A 23,189-nucleotide genomic window follows, 5' to 3' on the forward strand; every position below is an offset into this window, starting at 1 on the left:
GCGTGGCACAGCTAACACAGAACAGCATACGCTGTTTGCATTCAGTGGATTCTCTCCAAAATGGCACTAGGGTGACACGGAGGAAATGAATTGTTGAATAAAGTCATTATTTTTGTTTTCTTGCATTCAAAAACTATTATTGTAGATTTGTAATATTATGGTTGAAGCCCTGATGTCAAATGGATAACTTTACCTATGTCCTTGCTATGTTTCTGGACGTTGATCGTGATAGTACCCTTGCTGTCTATGGGAGGGTCAGTGAGCTCTCGAGATGCATCAGAAATATCTTAATTTGTGTTCCGAAGATGAGGTCTTACGGGTTTGGAACGACATGAGGGTGAGTAATTAATGACTGAATTTTTTATTTTTGGGTGAACTAACTTTATTAAGTGACGCATTAAGACTTTAGGATAATTATGAAGTCAAATATTCCAAATGTGAATGTCAAAGATTCAAACATGATGACAAATGAATGACACAGCAAAGTGTCTCACTGCATGGGGTTCTGTGTTATTCATCAGCAGAAGAACCACATTTGGTCAAAATCGAATTGAATTAATTAATTAAAATAATAATAGCTTAATTTTACAAACTGAAATGAGCATTTTATATAATAGAGCAGTATAAAAATAATGATAATACACAATGATCAATATTTTTTAAATAAATTGTACTGTTATTCAATACATTTCTGTTATTATCAGTATTATCAATATTATTAATAATAATACTTTATTATGACCTATCATTTATATACAGAACACGAAAAAAGGCCAAGGTCAAGCATGATAATCAAAATAGGAAAACAGGATGAAGAGTATTTAAATATCTAAGGAACTGTCACTTTTAAGTAATAGCATAATACATGTTTTCTCTCTCTCTCTCTCTCTCTCTCTCTCTCTCTCTCTCTCTCTCTCTTTATGGCTCGGTAATTTATGACGTGTCAGACACGCCACTTTTATTATTAACAGAGACTGGTGAGCAAGAAAAATACAAACAGTCGCGTCACGTGTCCACCACACTGGAACCGCAGCTAGTTTTCAAACTGGGACTTTCCGTGTTGCGAATATGACGGCCAAATTCTGAGAAAGAGAGAGAGAGAGAGAGAGAGAGAGAGAGAGAGAGAGAGAGAGAGAGAGAGAGAGAGAGAGACTGTGGCTCAACACCTAGTGTGCTTCCTACCTATAGACAACACTTTTGGGCATCGTTGGCGCGCTCCTAAATGGCACTGTTGAAGTTACGGGAAATCAGGTTCATTGATTGGTTCTCGGCTCATTACGAATCCGACAGATTTTACACATTTAGTGAAACTGATTAATTGCAAATATCTGTTAACATATATATTTTATCTTGTCAAGTCAGCCTTTGGCTGCAGCGTCGAATATGGTTGTTTTAGATTCTCGACGCCATAACGGTGATTTAAACAGCTGAAAAACAGTTCAGTCTAATAAAAACCTTAAGGTCACTTCTTTTGAACATATACGTGGACGCTATGTAGGCAGGGTCAAACCAGTCAACCGCTTTCCTAGACAGCACTTCTGCTTTTTCTTTTAGTACACTTACTAGGTCTGAAGACACAGCCGCAACGCGTTTCTGTCATGTTCACTTATCATTTAACAATGACTTAACCACTTTTTTCTGTCTCTTATTATTTTGTAAACTTTTTCCAATTATAATTATCAAAATCCGTGATAAGTGGGCGTAAAAACAGCGCAAAATATTTCCGGGGAACCCCGTGGTGTTTTTATACCGTGGGTATATCACGCAAAAAGTAATAAGGATATCAATATGTCATCATAACGTACTGTTTGGTCAGACAGTTCAACTAAAACCTCAATGGCTTCGGGATCAGCTGTTTCAGACCCGTCGTTAAACGGGGCTTCGTCCACACCGGGTGAGAACGAGTACCCGTCGGGTTTCCCTCAGAGCATCTGCGATGAGGTCCCGAAGGAGAAGTACTTGTGCAGCAACTGTAATAATGTCTTGAATAAAGCGCGTCAAACGGTGTGCGGTCACCGCTACTGCCTCGCGTGCGTTAACTGCCTGGTCAGGTAAGAGAAATATATATATATAAATACTTTTGCTAGTTTATAATAAAGTATTATTAATCAATGCTTTTATTTCACTATTTCATACAGAAACAACAAGGACCTTGTGTGCACAAAATGTAAAGAAAAGGACCCCAGTGTTGAGAATGACACTAGTGTACTGACTTTTGACCAAGTAATCAAAACTCTCCGTCTGTCTGTCTGTTAGTTGATAAAATATGTGATGTTGACAGAGGCATCTTCACATTCACGTTTATTATAAATGCCTGTCAAAGGTCTGATTCTGACAGTGGATTCATTGTGACTCATGTTTGGAAAGTTATCACTATTTCCCCTCTTGTGTAAACCACAGTTCTTCAAAGATGCGGCTATTAATAAGGAAATTTTGGATCTGAAAGTTCACTGTGCCAACCAAGGCTGCCCCTGGAGAAGCACCCTGAAGAACTTTGAGGTACTTTTCTATAGAAATTCAGTTATTTACCTTGCTGAAATGTAGTATAGTACTCTTATTCTCTATTAGTGATGTCGTAAGTTAGTTGAATGGATCTGAAATGTACTTAACATTATTTAATCAGATGAATCAGCAAGACCTTCGTCAATTTGTGAGATTTTCTTCTAAATTATGTATTTATTTATAGCATGGGAATTTTTTTTTTGAGCTTCACGGTTTATGGTTAAAGTCTAAATGCTTTCTGCTGTCGTTTAGATTTGAACATTGAGGCTAATATATGTAAGACCAGAGATCAGGGCTGTTCACGGGCTGCTACACATTCATGTAAAACCTATAAAGCTATTGAGAACACTGTAATGCTCTCAAATTTCAGTCAAAATCAATGTGGATTATGGGGCTTGTATCGATCATATTAGTAACCGTGGCTTTTCTGTTGTCACATTGTTAAATCACAGGAACTCATTAAAAAAGAGCTGCATTTCATGGCAGGCAGTCATACTCGGTTACAACCACAAGATGCTATTTTACGGGAATCCTAGCATGGTGGCTTTGTGGTCATTTCATAACCTGAACCAGCCATTAAGGCATTAATCATGGAGCTGTTGTGCAGATGCTGTCCAGTGTAGTGAATCAAACTGATAGAGCAGTAACAAACTCCTACTTATGGATTTGAAAAGCCTTTTGTACAACTTTTAGAGGTCAGTGTTTTGTCAAGAAAAATGTTCTATAGCTTTGACCCTCATGGCTGCCTAATGGAAGTCTTTTGTGTTTTTACCTTCTTTCTGTACTGAAGAGAGTCTGAGAATATCGTATTATTCACAAGCTCACTGTTAGAATAGAAACATGTATAAGTTGGACTTTAGATGTTTTTTAAATGGAAACTATATGCTCAAAAGCATAAGTTTTAGAGGTTAATTGTTTAAAAAAAGTATAGCATTATTTTTTACTTAAAATGTAATTTACTCACCCTCATGTTTTTTCAGATCTTAATGCGGTTATTTATTTTTTTGCTCTAGAAAACCGATGTATTGTAGAATCTTTATACAACTTTTTATTTTCATACAATAAAAGATTATAATGACCACCAAGCTCTGAACACCATTACTAAAGTATACAAATAACATAATAAGTTTAACAATAACCTAATAAGACAAACAATAAATATATGTGAGGAACAGAAAAAAAATTCACTAAAACTGAACTGGCATGGTGTTTTTCTATTTCCCTTTTTTTCTTTTTTTGATAAACATTTTTAGATAATCATTATTAATTGTCCCTGTATGCAAAATAACTGCATGAAGATTCTTGGATGACAAAAATCTTTTTGTTTTCCACAGAAAAAAGCATAAATATTTAGATTTAGATTAACTGTTTAATTGCTCATTCAACAGGACCACCAGAGTCAGTGTGAATATGCCCTGATCCCTTGCAACATTGGCTGTGGCATCATGGTGCAGAGGAAGTCACTAGCTACACATCTGGACAGTGGTTGTCCCAACAACAAGACCTCATGCCCCTCTTGTGCAGGTGTCCTGACACCAAGAGAACTCCAGGTAAGGTTAGAAAATGACACTTTAAAGATTGTATATGCTACAAAAAATTATTTTCCTAATCAGTATTTCTGTATTGAAAAATATACCTATATATAAAAATAGCCCTAATTCAAGATAATTTCCATGAAAAGAAGACATACACATACTTTGCTTCTCAGGGAAAGTATGTTTGGATGTTTTACTGGAAAACAGTTATAGAATATGTCTCAATGTACAAACAGCAAAATATTTGAGCATTATCAAATCATATATACTGTACATGAATGATACCTGGTGATATTGTGTGAAAAGGCCTATAAGTCCAAGATATTCTGCCTCTTTCGTTGATGCTAGAGTGGTTCTGGGTCAGCGTGCCCTTGCTTGTAGCCCCATGGCTCGGTTTAAAGCCACAGATGGAGTCTCCAGTGTTTACTGCTGTCCCATATTACTTTCTTTTCCATTTCACCCATCGGGACCTACACTCCGGGACATGGATTATAGGAATAAAAGGAAAGGGGGGGGGGGAGCAGAAATCCAATGAATTTAAACTTCAAACTTCAAACACAACACATTAGTCGAGATATCTTCAAATGCAATGTGTTTCTCGCTTCAAATTAAGATTAAAATGTCTTAATGAGATGTTTTGAAAAGTTTGCAGCACAAAATTATTGAAGCAAACCTTTCATAAGTGTGGTTAGTGAAAGTGACATTTCTTATTTTTGTTTTTTTTACAGAAGCATGTATGAACAATTCTAAAGTGTGTTTCCTTTGTAGAATAATCACCCAGGCAGCTCAAAAAAGAAAGAGCCATGCATTTTCTCAGAAGTTGGTTGTCTTTTTAAGGTTGGTCTTTTAACAACAGTACCAGTGTTTGTATGTTAATCATGATGTATTATATAGTTTTATAAAACAAATAATAATATTAATAAAATAAAAACGTTTTTTTTTCTTCTAAATGTTCATTTGGGTTGTATGCCTGTTTGAAACAATATTTAATGTGCAAATTACTTACAAATACAAATAAATTGAACTCTAATATTCTAATATTAGCTAGAGAAAACTAATATTTTGCAGAAAAAGGATATGTTCTAAATTTAAAGGGATTTTTTTTTTACAAATTCATAGAAATAAAAAAGTTTGAAAACCCCTGTATTAGACTTTATTATAATAATTATACTTTTTTATGAATTTTGTTAGATTTTTGCTTTAAAAAAAACAAACAAAATTTGTCAATGGTGTAACCAAATAAATAAATACATTCTTATTACAATTATACTTCTTAGGTAAATCTTGTTGTTGTAGTGGGGGAAGTAGTATTTTATGACTGAATGATACAGTTTTGTTGCAACATTTTATTTCAGGGCAATACAGACAAATTAAAAGATCATGAATCCTGCAGCCATGTTGGCCATCTACAGCTTCTCTTGAATGTGACCAGGGCTCTTCAGCGTACCCTGAATTCTGATCTTCTTCAGCCTGAACAGTGTGGTGCTTCCCTCACTTCTCAGAGTGAGGGTGAGATTGAGACCGACAGAGGAGACCCAGGAGTGAGTGATAAGGCCCTCAGTCTCCACTACGATCAGGCTGAACTTGCTGTAGGCCAGCAACTGGATGTTCTACAGCAGAGGGTGCAGGTTATGGAGAACATCATCTCAGCTTTGAACCGAGAGGTGGAAAAGACACAGATCAGTGTCGTCGCGCTGGAGAGGGACCATTACAACAATCAGCAGCTCATTCGGCACTTGGAAACAAAGGTAAAAAGTCTGTTTCATGACACTAATGGTACGGGAATTTCAACTTTAAATGGAATGAAATGGTCTTGTAAACAGTGGTCAGTTTTTAAATGGCATTATTATGAGTTTTAATTTTTTTAGAAAAAAAACAGATTTTCAATATCTAGGCTAGTGAACATTTAGAGACTGAAAGGATAATGAAATTACATAGCAGTGGTGCTGCCACACTGATGCTCACATGCAAATAATCTGTTAATATATATATATATATATATATATATATATATATATATATATATATATATATATATATATATATATATATATATATATTCTGATTCCTTCTAGAATTTCTTTTGAAATAATTTGGTGATGGTGTTAAACTAATAGATTTGTGAGAATGTTCTGTCTATACATACATAAAACTTTATTAGTCAATTGGCTTTTAATGAAATGTTTGCAATGTGAATTTAATTGGGATAACACAAAGAAATATTTACAGAAATGCGGTCTAACACAAGTTTGACCACAAAATGTAAATAATTACGTCATTACATTTTTTTAAATAAACATACTGTCCCCAAACTTTTGTACAATAGTGTATTTCTTAAAACTAAGATTAACATTATCTAAATAATTCACAATATTTCATACAGCACCACAAATCCATTGCATTGTCTCCACTATTCAAAATGTGAATGAACTGATAATGAAATATAGTAAAAGGTAAATTTATTAAATTGTGGTCTTTCAAACATCAATTAAACATAATTCATTTAATCTAATGTTTCTTGAAATACCTTGCATGTTGTATGATAAGTTTATGGTTAATTCCTACTGAAGATGACTAGTATTATTAAAAACTACACTTAACAGTATTTATAAAAAAAAATTTTTTTATTTTAATTCTATCTAAATTAAAATATTCACATTGGAATTGTGCATCCTGCTGCCTCAAATGTCAGGAATTAAATGCCGTTCTGAACAGTGCACAACCCTGATATCACACTATTTCCTTCCTAGATTATCAAAAACAAAGCACTTGTTTTCCACTGTGTGTAAATGGCAACAACAGATTTCATTACTTTGATGTGTCCTGCAGTTAACTAGGCATTGATCTCACGCTGTGAATCTGCAATATGGTTGGAGCTAATTAAAGTGTTTGTGTTGCAAAAGAGCTGAAATGCTATATAGAAATCTCTGCAGAACATTTTTTACCTGAGATTTTTTTGTTTTTATTTGTAGCCGTTGGGTTGCATAATTCATGCTTTAAATAAGGACGCACATAAAACTAACAAAGGTATTCTTTTGGGGAGGTCTGAAATGCAAATTTATTTGTCCCTGTGCTCATTTTAACACTGGGAGGTGCTAACAAATAATTACGGCTGTGTTCTGACGATGACCTGAAGGGTTTATTTAACATGTGGGAGCTGAGATGACATTACTGAAATGCTGAAAATGAAGAGAAAGGTTGAATAAGGATGAGAAGGGAATGAGTGGTAGAAATAGATTTGAGTGACAATTCTCCAAGTACTGTTAAAAAAAAAAAGGATGTGTCTAATAGGATGTCACCATCTCCTTGTTTGTCTCACACAAGGCTGCCGGCATTAACCAGCTCTGAAGGTCCATTATGATACATTAATATTGCGCTTTTGCAGTGAGCCAATCATACCTTTGGGTGGTTCATCCATTATAATGTTTTTCCATCACATTCTAGGTAGCAGAACAGCAGCAGAGACTGGTCAGGAAAGACATTCACATCTCTTCATTGCAGCAGTGTATCAGCGCCCAGCAGGACGTCTCATATGATGGCACCTTTCTCTGGCGGTTGTGTGATGTCAGCCAGAGCCTGAAAGAGGCTGCCAGTGGCCAAAAGATCAGTCAGTACTCGCCAGGTACCAAAGCAGATATCTCTCCTGTACTGTTCTGAAAATGGAGAATTATCTAAAAAGTGGAGAATATCTAAAAAAACATTCTGTCATCATTTACCTTCATGCCATTCTAGACCTATATGACTGACTTTGTTCTTTAACTCTCTCTTTAACTCCTTAACTAGACTTTCTTGTCATATAGTTCTAGAATGGCATGAAGTAAAATTATGGCAGAGTAATATATATATGCATTTGTATATGTGTATATATATATGTGTGTGTGTGTGTGTGTGTGTGTGTATGTATATACATACATGTACATACCAAGATAGAATGTTTCCTTTTATGTTTTTAACATTTATAGATTTGGTGTGCTATAAAAATAAGATTGATAGATTCTAGATTGATAACATTCTATATATATATAAAAAAAGCTTATCTTTTTCACGTGTTTTTAAGCCTTACCGCTTATTGATTTAAACATTAAAGCATCCAAAAACAAGACGCGGAAAAGCTGAACAGAGTAGCTGGTTACTCACACAATGTGTTCGGTGCGCACGAGAGAGAGAGCCGCGTATCACGGACAGCGACACTGAACCGTATGGAATGATATTCCGGACATTATTCAAAAGGAATTGCAAATTGTATTTGCAATTGCGTCTTCAATTTGTGGACGCATAAAATGTGACATAACAAGACTGTGAGTGTCGTCACTTCCCAATGCAAACACGCCCAATAAAAGGGGCCCACCCCTGTCACTTGATTGACAGGTTTCCGTGTAGACGTTGGAAATTCAAATGCAAAAGGTATTGCGATTCCATTTGAGTTTTGGCAGTTTACATGCACAGTGCAGAGAGAGTGAAAAGGCAAATGTGGTAATTAATATTGCTATTTAAGATCGTAAGATATGTAAGATATGGGAAACACAATTGCAAACGGACTTTGCATTTCCATTTTAAATTTGGCAGACACTGTGCGTTCGCTTAAATGAAAATGCAAACGATAATGCGCGATTTGCATTTGCGTTTGGATTATGTCACATTTTATGCGTCCACAAATTGAAAACGCAATTGCAAATACAATTTGCAATTCCTTGTGAATGAAGTCTGGAATATAATTCCATAAAGCTCCATTTCAAAACAGTTAAAATGACAAATAAATGCATTCTCCGAAAGCGCTCCAGAAGGTGATTATACCACCTGGACACTCAAAATTGAACGAGAGAATGCACGTTATAAATAGATTATTGTACAGTTAAGTTAAAGGCACAATATGTGCAATATTTATAAAAATATCCAAAAACCATTAGAACAGTGTTATATAACTTAAATTATCCTAAATGTTTCGAAGAATGTTTAAATCCAGAGAAATAAGCAATTTTAACTAGTGACATGGACCGTGTCCATAGTGTCATTCTGTCGCCTGCCAATGACGTCATATCCCCTCGATTTCCGTTTTGTTTGGAAACACCAAAGAGGCTTTAATATGTTGTGCATTTTAATAGACCGGTTAAGAAAACAGCGCTGCTTTTTCCCCCCCTTATAAGCATGACCAGGAGGAGCAGAAGCGGTCGACTATAGCATTCTAAAAGCTCCGCTGCTTTTGAGCTGTGTGTCACGTTCATTCAGCAGCCTCGTTTCGCTTCGAGGGCTTTAAGCCTCACCCTGCTTCATTTTACTACGTTAAATAAATCATTAGCTCATCCACGAACATGATTTCTGCCGTCGGAAGTCACGTCGGAATGCATTGGCTGTGGGGATGAAGACGACAACTCCCATGAATCCATGCTCAGTCACGGCATCATCAAACTACACCTTCGTTTCTTTGTGTTTTAAATACGCGCCTTCCAACAGAAACAAATTACATATTGGGCCTTTATCGACCGTTTTAATCTATTGTCCCACTACATTGTAACGCAAACACACTCAGGCTACAGACAGTAGTTCGTACATCACACACTCATCATGCGCACACAGAATCATTCAGTAATGCTGAAATGTTATCAACACTGGTCTGTGATTTCTCAATAAAATAGCTTAGAAACTGAAAAGTTGTAGCATATATTTCTTCGCACACTCAATCACTCTCTTACTAATGCATTCATGTAAATGTAATCTTTACTATGCTACTTTATCTTTATCTGATTTAGAACGAGCAGAAATCTGTCAGAAATATAATGTCCCAAAGACAAAAGGACTGTTAAAAACTAGCTGTTATAGGAGCAGTAGCCATGTGGGCTGCGCCGTGTTATATGCCATAGCTGTGCACAAGGTTCGAGTCTCAGCTCACTAGTCGACGTTGACACAACGTTTATCAAATAAATGCCGACTTTTAAAAATCTGTCTTTCGAATTTGTCTATCTGCCTGTCTGTCTGTCTATATCAAGATATAGATATATTCAAATATATAAGTAATCTTATCGGTCTTATTTCAAATATCTCAACGCTAAAAGATAATGCTGATTTTATACTTATTCAGTAAACACGCTAATGGATTCAGTGAGTACATTAAACAAGTGAGTGAGTCTTCTTAAGTGATTCATTAAAAGAACTGGCTCATAGGACTTGGTCTCTCTGTGTGTTTTTGGTTCAATAAAAAGAACCGGTTTAAAGGAATCATTTGTTTAGGGCTATTAGTTGTGTTACATGTAATGAAGGTAGGTGGTGACTAAATGCTGTCCATATGATCTGTGAATCATAGTCAAAATCATATGGTAGTTTGTGTGGGGAACAGGTCTACATCTACCGTGTGATTCAGAAAAATCTCAGTCCCCTGAGCCTTATTTTTCTAAGCTTGTTCCATTTGCAGTTTCAGTTGACGTAATCAATATATTATTGCTAATCACTTCTCACTTTTGTGCCGAAGCAAAAACAATTTTGCCAGCACTGAATACTTTAATGCATTGGACTAGACTCATCAGGAGAGCTGTGGTGAATGAATGTTAGTTGTTGTCATATATTGAAGTAGAATCGATGCTCATTCATAAGACCAGTTCTAAAAAAAATGAGTTGGACCAGCGAAAGGGAAAATGAAAAAAGCAAATGTGCAGCTGTTACAAAGACTAAAATGGAATTGTTTGCCCAGTAGTCATGTGTCTGTGTGAACACAACCATAATAGACAGCAAGACCGAGAAAGAGAAAGACTGAAAGAGAACAACTTAAGGTAATTTCTTTCACATTATTTTAGAACAGGATATCAGAATAAGTGTTGTTCCAATACAGCAGTCAGCAAAAGGAAACCATGCATTTGATTTTTGAGATGAAAGAAGCTCTCTGGTTATCTGATGCTATTTTTAAGGGTTTTAACTAAAGCCCATCTAGCTTTACATAAAAACGACAATGCATTGTGTTTTTCAGCTTTCTACACTGCCATGTATGGATTTAAAGTGTGTATGCGGCTCTACTTGAACGGAGATGGGGTTGGAAAGGGAACGCACATCTCTCTTTTCTTTGTTATAATGAAAGGAGAATATGACCCCATTCTCTCATGGCCATTCAGATATAAGGTAAAACACTAAAATCAAGCTGTCAATCATTGAAACGAACAATCATTATTATGCACATTTGTGTTCTCTCTTAGCCATGATGCTCACATGCTGAATTCATACATTAAAGGAGTCATTACAAGGAACCAAATTCTTTGATCTTTTGAAATAAAAAAAAGCTTTGATGTATAATGAAATTATACTTTAAATGTTGAACTCAAACGTAAATGATAACACACAAAATGTCCTTCCCAGTCCTGCAAGACAATTTGATTAAATTATTTGAATTATTAGAGTTTACAAGAATGAATACAAATTCAATTGATGGCTGCATTAACTTGCAATAGCTAGGAATTTTGTTCTACTTTCGAAAATTTTCTTCAAAAACTTATTTTGTTATTTAGGTCATATTATGAACTGTCCTGCTTCTGTCTTGCAGTGATTATCAATGTAAAATGAGCATCATGATGTTCTAGTCAAGATCACTTGATGTGAGCCCTCAGAAGGGAACACTGAAGTGCATTATCATCTCATGTGTCCGTCTTTAGTACAATAATAACTAAAAAAAATGTGAAAAAGCAGAAAGGTCCAGGTTTATAGATTAAAAAAAAAAACAAATGTCTGGTTTATAGATTTTAATACGTTTTGAGACAAAAAAGTAATAATTGAGTTTTGACTTTTCAATGATAAATAAAAATACAGTTATCAGAAAAAATGTTTGATTGGCACAAAGTAGTGTAGATTGCTTACTGATTCTGCTATTGAAGGTTAAAGTGTTTTAAAAACATTAGAAACTCAAAATTTCACATTGAAGAAAGCATGTAGAATTATTAACAGCAGCATAGCAAAAAGCAACACATTCAAAGTGTTAGAGAGAGTGTAAAATGGTCATGAAAAACTAAATTACAGCTGTATGTTGCAAATAACGTACTAAGTGCTCCTCAGGATAAAGAATTAATAAATGTATGATATGACCCCTTTAATAGTGGCTTCAGTTGTAATGAACCAGCTTTGGTTCCTCAATAATGTGTCATCAGCATTTTCCATGACCTTCCACTGACATCTCCTGCACGTATCTGGCAGGTCACGTTCTTTCTCATAGATCAGAACCAGAGGGAGCACGTCATCGACGCTTTCCGTCCCGACCTCTCCTCTGTATCTTTCCACCGGCCCATTTCAGAGATGAATGTGGCCAGCGGGTGCCCCCTGTTCTTCCCTCTGGGGAAATTGAGGTCACCTAAGCATGCCTACTGCAAGGATGACACCATCTATATCAAGTGCGTGGTAGACACCTCCTCTTGAACCATGAAGGCCTGGCTGTTAAGCATAACAATTCTGGATCTGGACAAAATGAATATGGAGTGCAAAGAAACAAACCCGGAAATATTTATGAACTGAAAAATTTAAGAGTTCTGTCTCGGTTGCATTTTGGATCTTTGGGTACATGAGGAAAGTAATATTTTTAGATTGACACTTGGCTCTTAATGTTTTAAACAAAGATTTTTTTTCATGTGTTATTTTGGATATATTTATGTTTTATTTATTATGAAATGAACTCTTTTGGATTTTGTAACATCATTCTGACAGTTTTCATATTTTGTGTAATATTAAATGTGTTTACTACCTTGTTTTGTGTTTCCTCATAGCATAGTTTATCTGCTTAATACATGTCTCAACATTGCAGATAAACAATTTGTGATTTAACCTCTTTAAAATTTAAAACAATCAATATTATTTGCATTTACGATTTTAATTTAAAGAAACTGTTCAACTAAATATGTACTTACCCTTTTGCCATCCAACAAAACAGATTTGGAAAAAGTAGCATGTAGCATTATACTGTATCACTTGCTCTGCAGTGAATGGGTGCCATCAGAATGAGAGTCCAAACAGCTGATAAAAACATCACAGTAATCCACAAGTAATCCACTTGATTCCAGTCCATAAATGAACGTCTTTTAAAGCAAAAATCTGCATGTTTATTAGAAACAAATCCATCAAAGTCCTCTATTATTTGCTTTCTCCAGTGAAAAAGTTTACACAGATCAAGCACCATTTACAAGCAAAAACAGTTTTAAACAAATATAATATGTTGGTGGATTTTGATGTGAGAGAACAAACAGGGTAATGACTTTATCCCTGCATGTGATCCATGTTATGGATTATTTTGCCCTGAAGCAATTTAAAGTGAAAATGACTTTCTGATTATTGTAATTTTATTTATTTTGTGAATTGATAAATCAGTCAAGATTTTGTAGCATAGATCCTTATATCAGATTAGCACATGAAAAGATCAAGTGGGTTCATTAATTTTTAGCATGATTTTATAAATGTATTTTCACTATGAAGAGTCATAATTTTTTCACAGAGCATCCGATGCTTACCACAATTTTTGCCTGTGAACTTGTATTTCCTTTTATATACACAATAGAAATGTTGCTGAACCAATGCATTATATGCATACTGGCTACTGTGCAAAATCACCTCATAACTTTTTATTAATAGAAAGTGTAACATTTGTATCTGTGGCAATTATTTGCATTGTACAACACGTTACCTTCAAGTTAACACTTCCAGGAATGTGTGCAAAACCAAAATCAGTTCAGCTAGTAAGCAGTTTTGCTAGTAAGCAAGTCCTGAAAGTAATAGCCTATACTTGGAGAGGAACGTTATCCTTCCTGACACAATCAAATGTTCTAAAATCAAAACTGAGAGATGAGAAAAGGACAGGCAGAATGAGAGATGAGAAAAGAACAGGTGGTTTCTCACAGCTGAAAGGGTAACTTTTTACAATATGTAAAAACCAACACCCTGAATCAAATAACTAAATACTCTTAGTCATCTGGAATTCGTAGCCCCCAGTGTTTATTGTTAGTTTTGTTCTGCGACATAAAACTTTTTATATAGTCAGCCCGCCATGACTTGTGATGTCTGCCTGAATCACAATGTCCAAATTTCACAGAAATCTAAGAATATTACTGTTATGCCAGCAAGTATGTCCCATTATGTGTTAAAAATGTAACTGCATTGTTGCAGTTGCACTGTCAGCAAACCTTTGCTAAAGACATATATGCTGACAGCTCACTCTCTCTGACACATCTCTCACTTCCACTCATCAAAACCATTACACTTTTTATAACTTCCAAGAATAACATTAACAAAATCCATCTTCCTACATATTATATAACTATAATTGTAATATATATCTAATTTATATAACTAACTATATATTTATAGGCTATAACTTCTGTATATAATTTGAATATCTATCCATCTATCTATCTATCTATCTATCTATCTATCTATCTATCTATCTATCTATCTATATATCTATCTATCTATCTATCTAGCTATAGGCTACTTATTGTTCTACAGTAGCCTACATATATAACAGAATAATCTAATCTAATAGTTATATGAAAGTTTAATAACTTTATTCTGTAATTTCTATCTTTATATACAAGTATGGCTTTCATCTCTGACTTGCACTGCAGTCTTTTCCCCTGTCACGTTGTACTATCAGAGCATTTAATATCATTTTGTCATTGGAGCAGTGCTTCTGTAGCCCCTCCTCGAGAGCGCTGCTGCTGTACTTCCTGTACGCGGATGATGATGATGATCGGGTTATGTTAATTACATAAGCAAAACGTAAATGATTCGCGGGAAAAGGTGAAAAAATGGCGACGTTCACTGACTACATTTCTGCGCCGCTTGAGCTGTAAAAACACCAGAAACTCTCGTACGCATCGCGAATGGGATTTCGGGCTGCCAGAGGAGGAATAGCTGTACTTTTGGCGCGTTTTACCCGCGGGATTGGAGAGAAATCAAAGGGGTAATCTCAGCGCGAGATGTGTTTGAATGTGACCAGATTCAAAATCTGCTGAATTGTAGTGCGTAACATCTCAGATGCACTGATCTGACGAACTTAATCATGCATACGAAGGAGAAACAGAGTGATGGTGTGTTTTGTGCATGTTATGTGTTGATTACAGCTAGCGTGAAAACTTGTCTGAGTCCCTGAGAGAAGTTTTGGCAGTGTGCAGGTTTTCCAGCGTGCCCTGATGATGTTGCATGTCTTGAAATGGGGAGGGAGTCCGTTCTAAGATTCGCAGTGGCTATTATTTATTTAAGTAAGCTGAACTGATAGACTCTTGATAGAAGTTTTAATTGATAGAAGTTGGTTTGGCTATAGAGTGACCTTTCATGCAGGAGTGCATGCTTTTATAGTCGATGCAATAGTTTTCTGTGTTATTTTCTGTCACGCAGAGAAAAAGCACGCATGTTTGATTCTTATAGTTAAGAGTACTAGGTTGAAAATCGTGTGATTCTCGGCCGCCTGGTTTCGATTCATGGTGCATATTAGCAGAAGAAAGCTGCTCGAGATCAATAAGTTCACTTCACATGACGATGAGTCAACCAGCTCCGTTTCTCTGCTCCCCAGTTTTTTTTAACCTCATCGGGGTTGAGATTGAGTCAGACAATATTCCCCATGTGCACTGTTGTGGTTGGACGAATTTATTTGCAGTTCTACGCACATTCAGTACATACTTGCTTACCTGGATCACACTGAGTGATTCCTAACCACATGGTAGTTTATGGATAAGATCAAAGTTGTTAAAACTACAAAAAATGTAACGGTAAACATATAAACTTATTCAAATGAATAGATAAATAAAATAACGAAGATTTTATTTTTTAAATAATTATTTTTTTCATATATATATATATATGATTATATATATATATGAATATATTGTTATATATTGTTATATATAATATATAGATTATATTTGATACTAACGAGTTCATTTTTTTCATGCATAGTTTCATTCATGCACATTCATGCACAGTATGTTTTGTTTGTATATTGATTCAACTCAGTGATTGGAATCTTTTGAATCAGTTCACTGACCTGACTCACTGAGATTGCTCATCACGCCATTAGGTGGCGACATCGTTTAAATATTCTAAGCGAGTCATTGAGTCACTCAACTTAACCGAACACTGAATCATCTTCAAAATATATTACGAGTTTCCAGAATGAGCGTTTAAGCATCATATAGTTTCGCCTAACACCGCGTCCATACCGGACAGCTAAAGACATCTACACTGGACGCGACGCGACCGTTGAAAATCATTTGAAATTTGTTTCAGTATATCTTTCGGGATTTTTCGTGTCGGGCTGAGAATTTCCTTCTTGTTTTCTCGTTATAACGACTTAATTTTCTCTAAGAAGTTAACGTTACAAGACTGCGCTAGCAGATGGTGCTATAGACCTGAATATAACTGATGGGGTGTTGTACACTATCCACCTTACTGTACACGGAGCTTCCTCGTGATCGCTATAATTTGTGCAGTCTTGTTCATTACTGACATTTAATTAATTCAGAAATGTTAAATGCTTGAATCAATATGATTATTTTGTGTATTAAGTTCTTGCTAGATGCATGAGTTTCACCAACGCGTTCTGTGTCATAAAATAACTGCTTATCAAACCCAAGGTTGACGTCACCGTATTCTGTTTGCACCTATATCTTTATTTGTGCTTCATTTAGGTACATGATTAGGTAGTTAATAAGCAGAAATGTTTTGTTTATCTACACTAGGACGGGATTCATCGATAGGCTATTTGTGATGTGCTTCTTTTCCTTATTATTAATCTTTATTGTTAACCATATTGATAAGAAATGTGATGTATATTTAAAGTGCATAGGCTAATTTAATTCAGTTTTGTGATATAATGTTGTAATCGTTTTTTTCTGCACACACACATACACGGCACATGAACGATCTTTTCAAACAGAAGCTTGTAACGCACATGATATATCTGTCACAGCATATAATGACTACTAAAAATTAAAATTTTACAATTTTATTTAAAATAAAGGGAAAATTAAAAGTGAGTTTAATCCAAGCAGCTCTAAAAGATCTTAGAATAGTTCTGCATCCTTCTGAAGTGTTCGCAGTGTTGCCATTTAAACATGTTAATTACAAAAACAAAACGTTTGGTGTACTGTCTCTGGAAAAATCAATAGTGATTGATTAGCCTTTATTTATGTACAGTATTGTAGACGTTATTACCTAGGCGAAGCAAAATTTGCAGAAATATAGGCTTTAGTAAGAGCGCCTGCATGGTTGTCCATCAGATGCCTGTCAAAGTTGAGTTCGTTACTGTAGCAACAGTAAAACTCATGTCGTTATAACGAGAAACCAAACTTTCGTTATGTCGAGATAACGAGAAAATTAAGTCGTTATAACGAGAAAACGACTGGTTATGTCGAGATAACGAGAAAATTAAGTCATTATAAAGAGAAAACGACTTTGGTTATGTCGAGATAACGAGAAAACAAGAAGGAAAAAAATTATAATAGATGGCCGCTTAGAACTTCCGTAGTAGTCTACAAATGATCTAGTTTTATTTTTAGAAATGTCCTCCTTATTTTGAGATGTCTCATTCTATACTGTTTTGAATCTCATGCAGACTCGAAACACTGAATCGATCTTTAAAGTGAGCGTGTTCTTACAGTAGGTCCAGCCAATCATATTGCATCTTCACAGCCGTTAATCGAATGCTATTTGCTCATGCTGTAATCAGTCCCTGAACGTCAAAAGACTTCAGTAAATAAGTAAAATAAAAACATTTTAAGTAATAATATGACAATATTAAGTATTCTGCTAAAGTGTATAATTATAATGATTATAATGTTAGGTAAAAACTGTTCGCTTTGGATAAAAGCATCTGCTAAATGCATACATTTAATTTAATTTAATTTAATAATGAGAGTTAAAAGGACACATTACTGGAAGGTACGTCAGCATTATGGAAAGGGCTGTATAAAAAAAAAAAAATGTTTGGGAAACACTTATCTAGTCAAGTGCATGTTCCTAATTTTACTATCAAATAAATAAGTGGACAAAGCTGCAACTATCTCATTTTGATTCCTATGGTTTTCCCTGAGAACTAGAAGACTGTCATGTTTTTAAAACCTTATTTATGCTAAATGAGCCATGCCTTTAGATTGATGGTGCTCTGCATTTATGCTTATCGATTAATTGCGCTTATAAATCCTTAAAACCTTTTTCCATCTATAAATATCTTTTGGGCTAATTTAGATTAAAAAAGCAACTGGAAGAGAAATAGACAGACTTATTATTTTTGCTGCCTTTCCTGAGTGTTTATTCGTATATGCAAGTGGACTGACCAGTGGGCAAAACCCATTATTATGTCAATCTTTACCTTGGTTTCTCTGGGAGTTTTTACATAGAGATTTGTGTTCACCGAGGTTTTCATATTTAAACCTTTTTTAAATAGAAAAACATCAAAAAAAATTCCAAAAGAGTGTGTTTGAATGAAATATAATGCAAATAATTCCACCGGGAAATATCACATGTGATAAACTTTGTGTAATCTACATATTTTTCATGATTTGTATGTTCTTACTAACAGGAAGTGTAGGTGTGTCTACTGTCAGCATGTTGGAATCGGCCTGTCGGGACGGATATCTGACAGTCAGGTCGGAACCTCTAGAACCCAAGCACCTGCTTCCCAAGAGAGAGAAAACCTGCAGCGAACAGGAGACCAACTTGACCGTGGGCCAGTACGTGTTGTGTCGCTGGTCTGACGGCCTTTACTACCTGGGCAAGATCCAGAGAGTGAGTTAATGATACTGTCGAAGTTTATATACCCGTGAACTGAATGCACTGAACATCTCTATTTTTTTATTGCACACACAGCACTGTATATCCTCCTGGAACATGGCAACATGAAAAGTTTAAAATTAAGTTGTAATAGTGCTTGCAGCATTAAAGGAAAAGTTCACCCAAAAATGAAAATTTGATTAAAATGTACTCACCCTCAGGCCATCCAAGATATAGATGAGTTTGTTTTTTCATCAGAACAGATTTGGAGATGCATTACATCGCTTGCTCACCAGTGGATCCTCTGCAGTGAATGGGTGACGTCAGAATGAGAGTCTAAAGATCTGATAAAAACATCACAGTAATCCTTCAGTCAATCAATTAATACAGGGGTCGCCAAACTCGGTCTCTGGAGGGCTTTAGCTCCAACTCTAATCAAACACACTTGAAGCAGCTAATCAAGGTCTTATTAGGTATACTTGAAACTTCCAGGCAGGTTTGTTGAGGTAAGTTGGAGCTAAACTGCAGGACACCGGCCCTCCAGCGACCGAGTTAGGTGACCCCTGACTTAAGTGGAAAGCTGCACGCTTGTAACAAACATATCCATCATTAAGATGTTTTTAACTTCAGACCATGGCTAAAATAACTCTATATAAAGTCCTCTATCAATAATATTGCTTTCTGCAGAGAAAAACTTGTCTAGTTTGAGTCAGAAAAGAAATATGCACAGATCAAGCGCCATTTACAAGCAAATACTGTCCAAAACAGTGGATTTGATGGACTTTTTCACTGAAGGAAGCATTAGCATGGTTTATGGACTTGTATTTTGTCCAGAAGCAGTGGTTTAAAGTTAAAACGCCTCACTGATGAATTTGGTTCCTGTAAACACACAGCTTTTCACAAGACATGAATTGATCAGATGGAGTCGTGTGGATTACTTGAGGATTATTATGATGTTTTTATCAGCTGTTTGGACTCTCATTCTGACGGCACCCATTCACTGCAGAGGATCCGTTGGTGAGCAAGTGATATAATGCTAAATTTATCTGTTCTGATGAAGAAATAAATTACGGTTTTGATGTGCATTTTTTACATTAACAACTTACAATGGGAATAAAAATCTAATAAGAAAATGTGTAAAATTGCTAAATGTCATATTTAATTGGAATATTGTTCATTTTTACCCTGTTCAAGGTGAAAAGACCTTACAAAGGATATTTTTAAGAAAAGGGACATGTCTGTCTTGAAAAAGAAAATTATACTGTGCTTTGGAAGCCCTCGTTGTCCACTTTAAGAAACACCAGATATATAGAAGACAAAAATGAATGGCTTGGTCCCATGAGGAAACATACAAGAGGTGTTCATGACCTGAAAGAATGTTCTACACTCATGAATAATATTTTGGCAAATATATATTAATGTTTATTACAGTTTTATGTTTGCATTTCACAGTAAAAACATTTCTTATTCCATTTCCTCTATAGGTGAGCACCTCAAAACAGAATTGCTTTGTGACGTTTGAAGACAACTCCAAGTTCTGGGTGCTTTGGAAAGACATACAGCATGGTAAGCAGTTGAGTGAAATATGCATCGTACAAACCCGGGATTTTTAATTTCAGAAGAAGCAGCAAAAAATCATCAGCAAGCTAGAAAGCCGATATTTTGTTTGATATGTCAGTGTGTCCTATGAGGTGTGTGTGTGTGTGTGTGTGACAGCATGGTGACGAGGTAACTGAAGCTTTATTCTCTCGTTCTCTCGCACAGCTGGTGTCCCTGGGGAAGAACCCAAATGCTCAGTGTGTTCTGACATGTCTTTGGTTCCTGGTAATGAAATTCTTATCTGTGGGAAGTGCGGAATAGGTGAGTCTGAGACAGACATGGGCACTGCCTGTATTCTAGTTCATTACGTAGCACACAAAACCTTGATATATCGCAGTAAAACAGCTTGCTTCTGCTTGGAGAAAGCAGTGATTCATTTTAAAGAACTACTGACTCAATGAGTGATGCTTGTATTGCATCACTCTGACTATTACTCATTCTTAGGGTTAAGGATTTGAGATCATGTGTATGCTAATGCACACCGAATGTACAGCTGACTGTTAGACAGACAAATTTAGATTTAGATTTTCTCTCCTCCAGGAAAACAAAATATTAATGAGTCCTCATCTTGCACAGGTAGATATGTGTCCAATGAAATGTCCAAATATTATTAATTGATGGGAATATTAATAGTAAAAATAAAATCATTTTGTAAAGTGAATGCTTTAAGCATGTCCCTCCCCCTAAATAACAATAATAATAATAATTATTATTATTATGATTATTATTATTATTAACTTAGGGGCAAATAATGTATTTGTTAAGTTAAATAATAGTAATTTATTGTGGTAAATGAATATATTACAGAACATTTAAAATTATATTAATTTTAATTATTTTATTTGGGTTTGGGTGGGACGGCTGATGGTTATTCTGTTAGTGCCAACCACCTAGCATACACCCAAAATGTCCTACCAACCATTTAGCCATACCCTGGCAAACTAAGATTGTAATAATAACCAAACCCATGTCCATGTCTTGGGAGGTTACTAAAAAAATAATAATAATAATAATGTTGTTGTAATGTAATGCATTTGAACTATTTGCAAATAATAAATGATGTAAAATGTGTCATTCGGCATGCTATGAACAGCTCCAGGGCTGTTCTGAAGATTACAGATCGTACTTCTGCACAGATTTACAAAAAAAAAAAAGCTAATTTCTACTGCATAGACAGCAAACATTTATTAAAATCCCTTCTTGTCAGCAGTGAATTGCACGTTTAATCTTATGCCTAATATGCTGAAGTATGTTTTTTTGTTTCATCACATTCATGATTCTGTCGAAGTTTGACAGTATTGATGTCGGAAGTTTCACATCTCTATCTTAAAATGGTTTACAAAAGCAAAATATTTACTGTCCGGCTAATTGCTTCCTATCTTGCACTCTATCAACTGATTGTTAGAACTTGTCCTCAGCTTCTGTGAACAGTAATGCCCGCTTTCATTGATTTGATCAGCTCATTTTCACTCATTTTGACAATGATGAGTGCTGTTATTGTCATGCTACCAACAAACAGATTTAGCCATATCTGATTTATTTTATGATTATATTTAATGTCTGTGGTGGTTACGCCTCTGTAGCACTGACAATTTCTTCAGAAAATTTAGAAATCTAGTAATATAAATGTTGTTTTGACTTCTTGCATGATGCAACGGCTGGGGAACTCTTCTGCCTGTGAATAAGAACTGATTAAAATGTACTTGTGATAATATATAAAAAAAAAAAACTGTAGTGGAAAATGTGGTACAATTTGCATTATAAATGCCATAGCGTCTACAGAAGCAAATAGAGAGCTATTCTGGGTGTCTTTGATGAATTTAGAAAGGTTTGGTTAGACTGCACTACAGTAATGACTCGCCTGAAGTGGCTCTCTGAAGTCTCAAAAATTAGTGTCGACTTCAGCTCTGCTGGTCATATTTACACATCTTTTTTTTTGTGTGTGTGGTAATATTTGTCCTCCGTACTTCCACATGCTTGCCTTGCATCTTCAGGCTATCACCAGCTCTGCCACTTGCCCCCAGTGGAGAGCTCAGCTGACCTTTCTCCATGGTTCTGCAGAAAGTGCATTTTTGCTTTAGCTGTGAGAGTAAGTCTTTCATATCAGTGCGTATACACTCTTTTCTCTTTCCATGTAAATGAATGGGGATTGGGGAGGCCATGTTGCTGACGTGTGTTTCTTTATGTGGCAGAAAGGGGGCGCTCTGAAAAAAGGGCCAATTTCTAAAGCACTGCAGGCCATGAAGCAGGTACTGCCCTATAATCCAGAGGAGCTGGAGTGGGACTCTATGCATCGTACGAACCATCAGCAGTGCTACTGCTACTGCGGAGGACCCGGAGAGTGAGTCTTCCTCGTTTCGTCTGTTTCCTTTCATTTTGTTCTCTTCCTTGCTTGGCTTCTTTTCCTGCTAGAGGTCTAAGCATTAAAAACGGATTCAGTGTAGTGTACGCACAGGAAAGCAAAACTGTAATGTACTGGGCATAACATCTGTCACATTGTTTGAAAGCATTGGGACGTTTGATTAATTGCAGTAAAGTGGTTTGTTTGTGTGTTTCAGTGAAGTAAATGCAGTGAGGAGAGTGTGACATATGCACTCACACATCTCTGCCTCGTGTGCTCGGTTGCTGTCTGCTCGCTCATTGCAATCATTTTGATCAAAACAAAATTGTATGTGTTATGCAACCAACAACAGAACAGGGACTGTCACCGGATTGTTAAAAAATAAACAGTCCCTACATTGCTTCGTAACAGTAGTCATCAGATTATTATTAAAGCAGCTGGCTTTATATGTGCACTGTGACACTCAGTAGAGTTCAGAAAGTTAAACATAA

At 35.7% G+C, this 23,189-nt stretch overlaps 2 protein-coding genes across 5 annotated transcripts in view; both read left to right on the plus strand.

The window, feature by feature from the left end:
* phf19 (PHD finger protein 19) overlaps positions 1-23,189 on the plus strand; it is a 45,443-nt gene that overhangs the window by 1,107 nt on the left and 21,147 nt on the right. The window contains exons 1-8 of one of the 4 annotated variants that reach the window (XM_059523161.1): positions 4,809-4,874; positions 5,393-5,785; positions 7,482-7,659; positions 18,568-18,773; positions 20,243-20,324; positions 20,523-20,618; positions 22,352-22,446; positions 22,550-22,698. In XM_059523161.1, the coding sequence (XP_059379144.1) occupies positions 5,669-5,785; positions 7,482-7,659; positions 18,568-18,773; positions 20,243-20,324; positions 20,523-20,618; positions 22,352-22,446; positions 22,550-22,698 (923 nt within the window). In that variant the 5' untranslated portion in view covers positions 4,809-4,874; positions 5,393-5,668. Of the gene's footprint in view, positions 1-4,808; positions 4,875-5,392; positions 5,786-7,481; positions 7,660-14,732; positions 14,953-15,069; positions 15,758-18,567; positions 18,774-20,242; positions 20,325-20,522; positions 20,619-22,351; positions 22,447-22,549; positions 22,699-23,189 lie in introns of those variants that run through there. The other 3 variants (XM_059523162.1, XM_059523163.1, XM_059523164.1) reach the window with 3 other exon arrangements.
* On the plus strand, positions 331-4,777 carry LOC132115037 (TNF receptor-associated factor 6-like). Its single transcript, XM_059523453.1, has 5 exons — positions 331-2,051; positions 2,139-2,223; positions 2,401-2,499; positions 3,891-4,052; positions 4,766-4,777. The coding sequence occupies exons 1-5, from the start codon at positions 1,837-1,839 to the stop codon at positions 4,775-4,777; spliced, it is 573 nt and encodes a 190-aa protein (XP_059379436.1). The 5' UTR covers positions 331-1,836.

This window comes from Carassius carassius, chromosome 34, assembly GCF_963082965.1.
Source record: "Carassius carassius chromosome 34, fCarCar2.1, whole genome shotgun sequence".
NCBI lineage: Eukaryota > Metazoa > Chordata > Actinopteri > Cypriniformes > Cyprinidae > Carassius > Carassius carassius.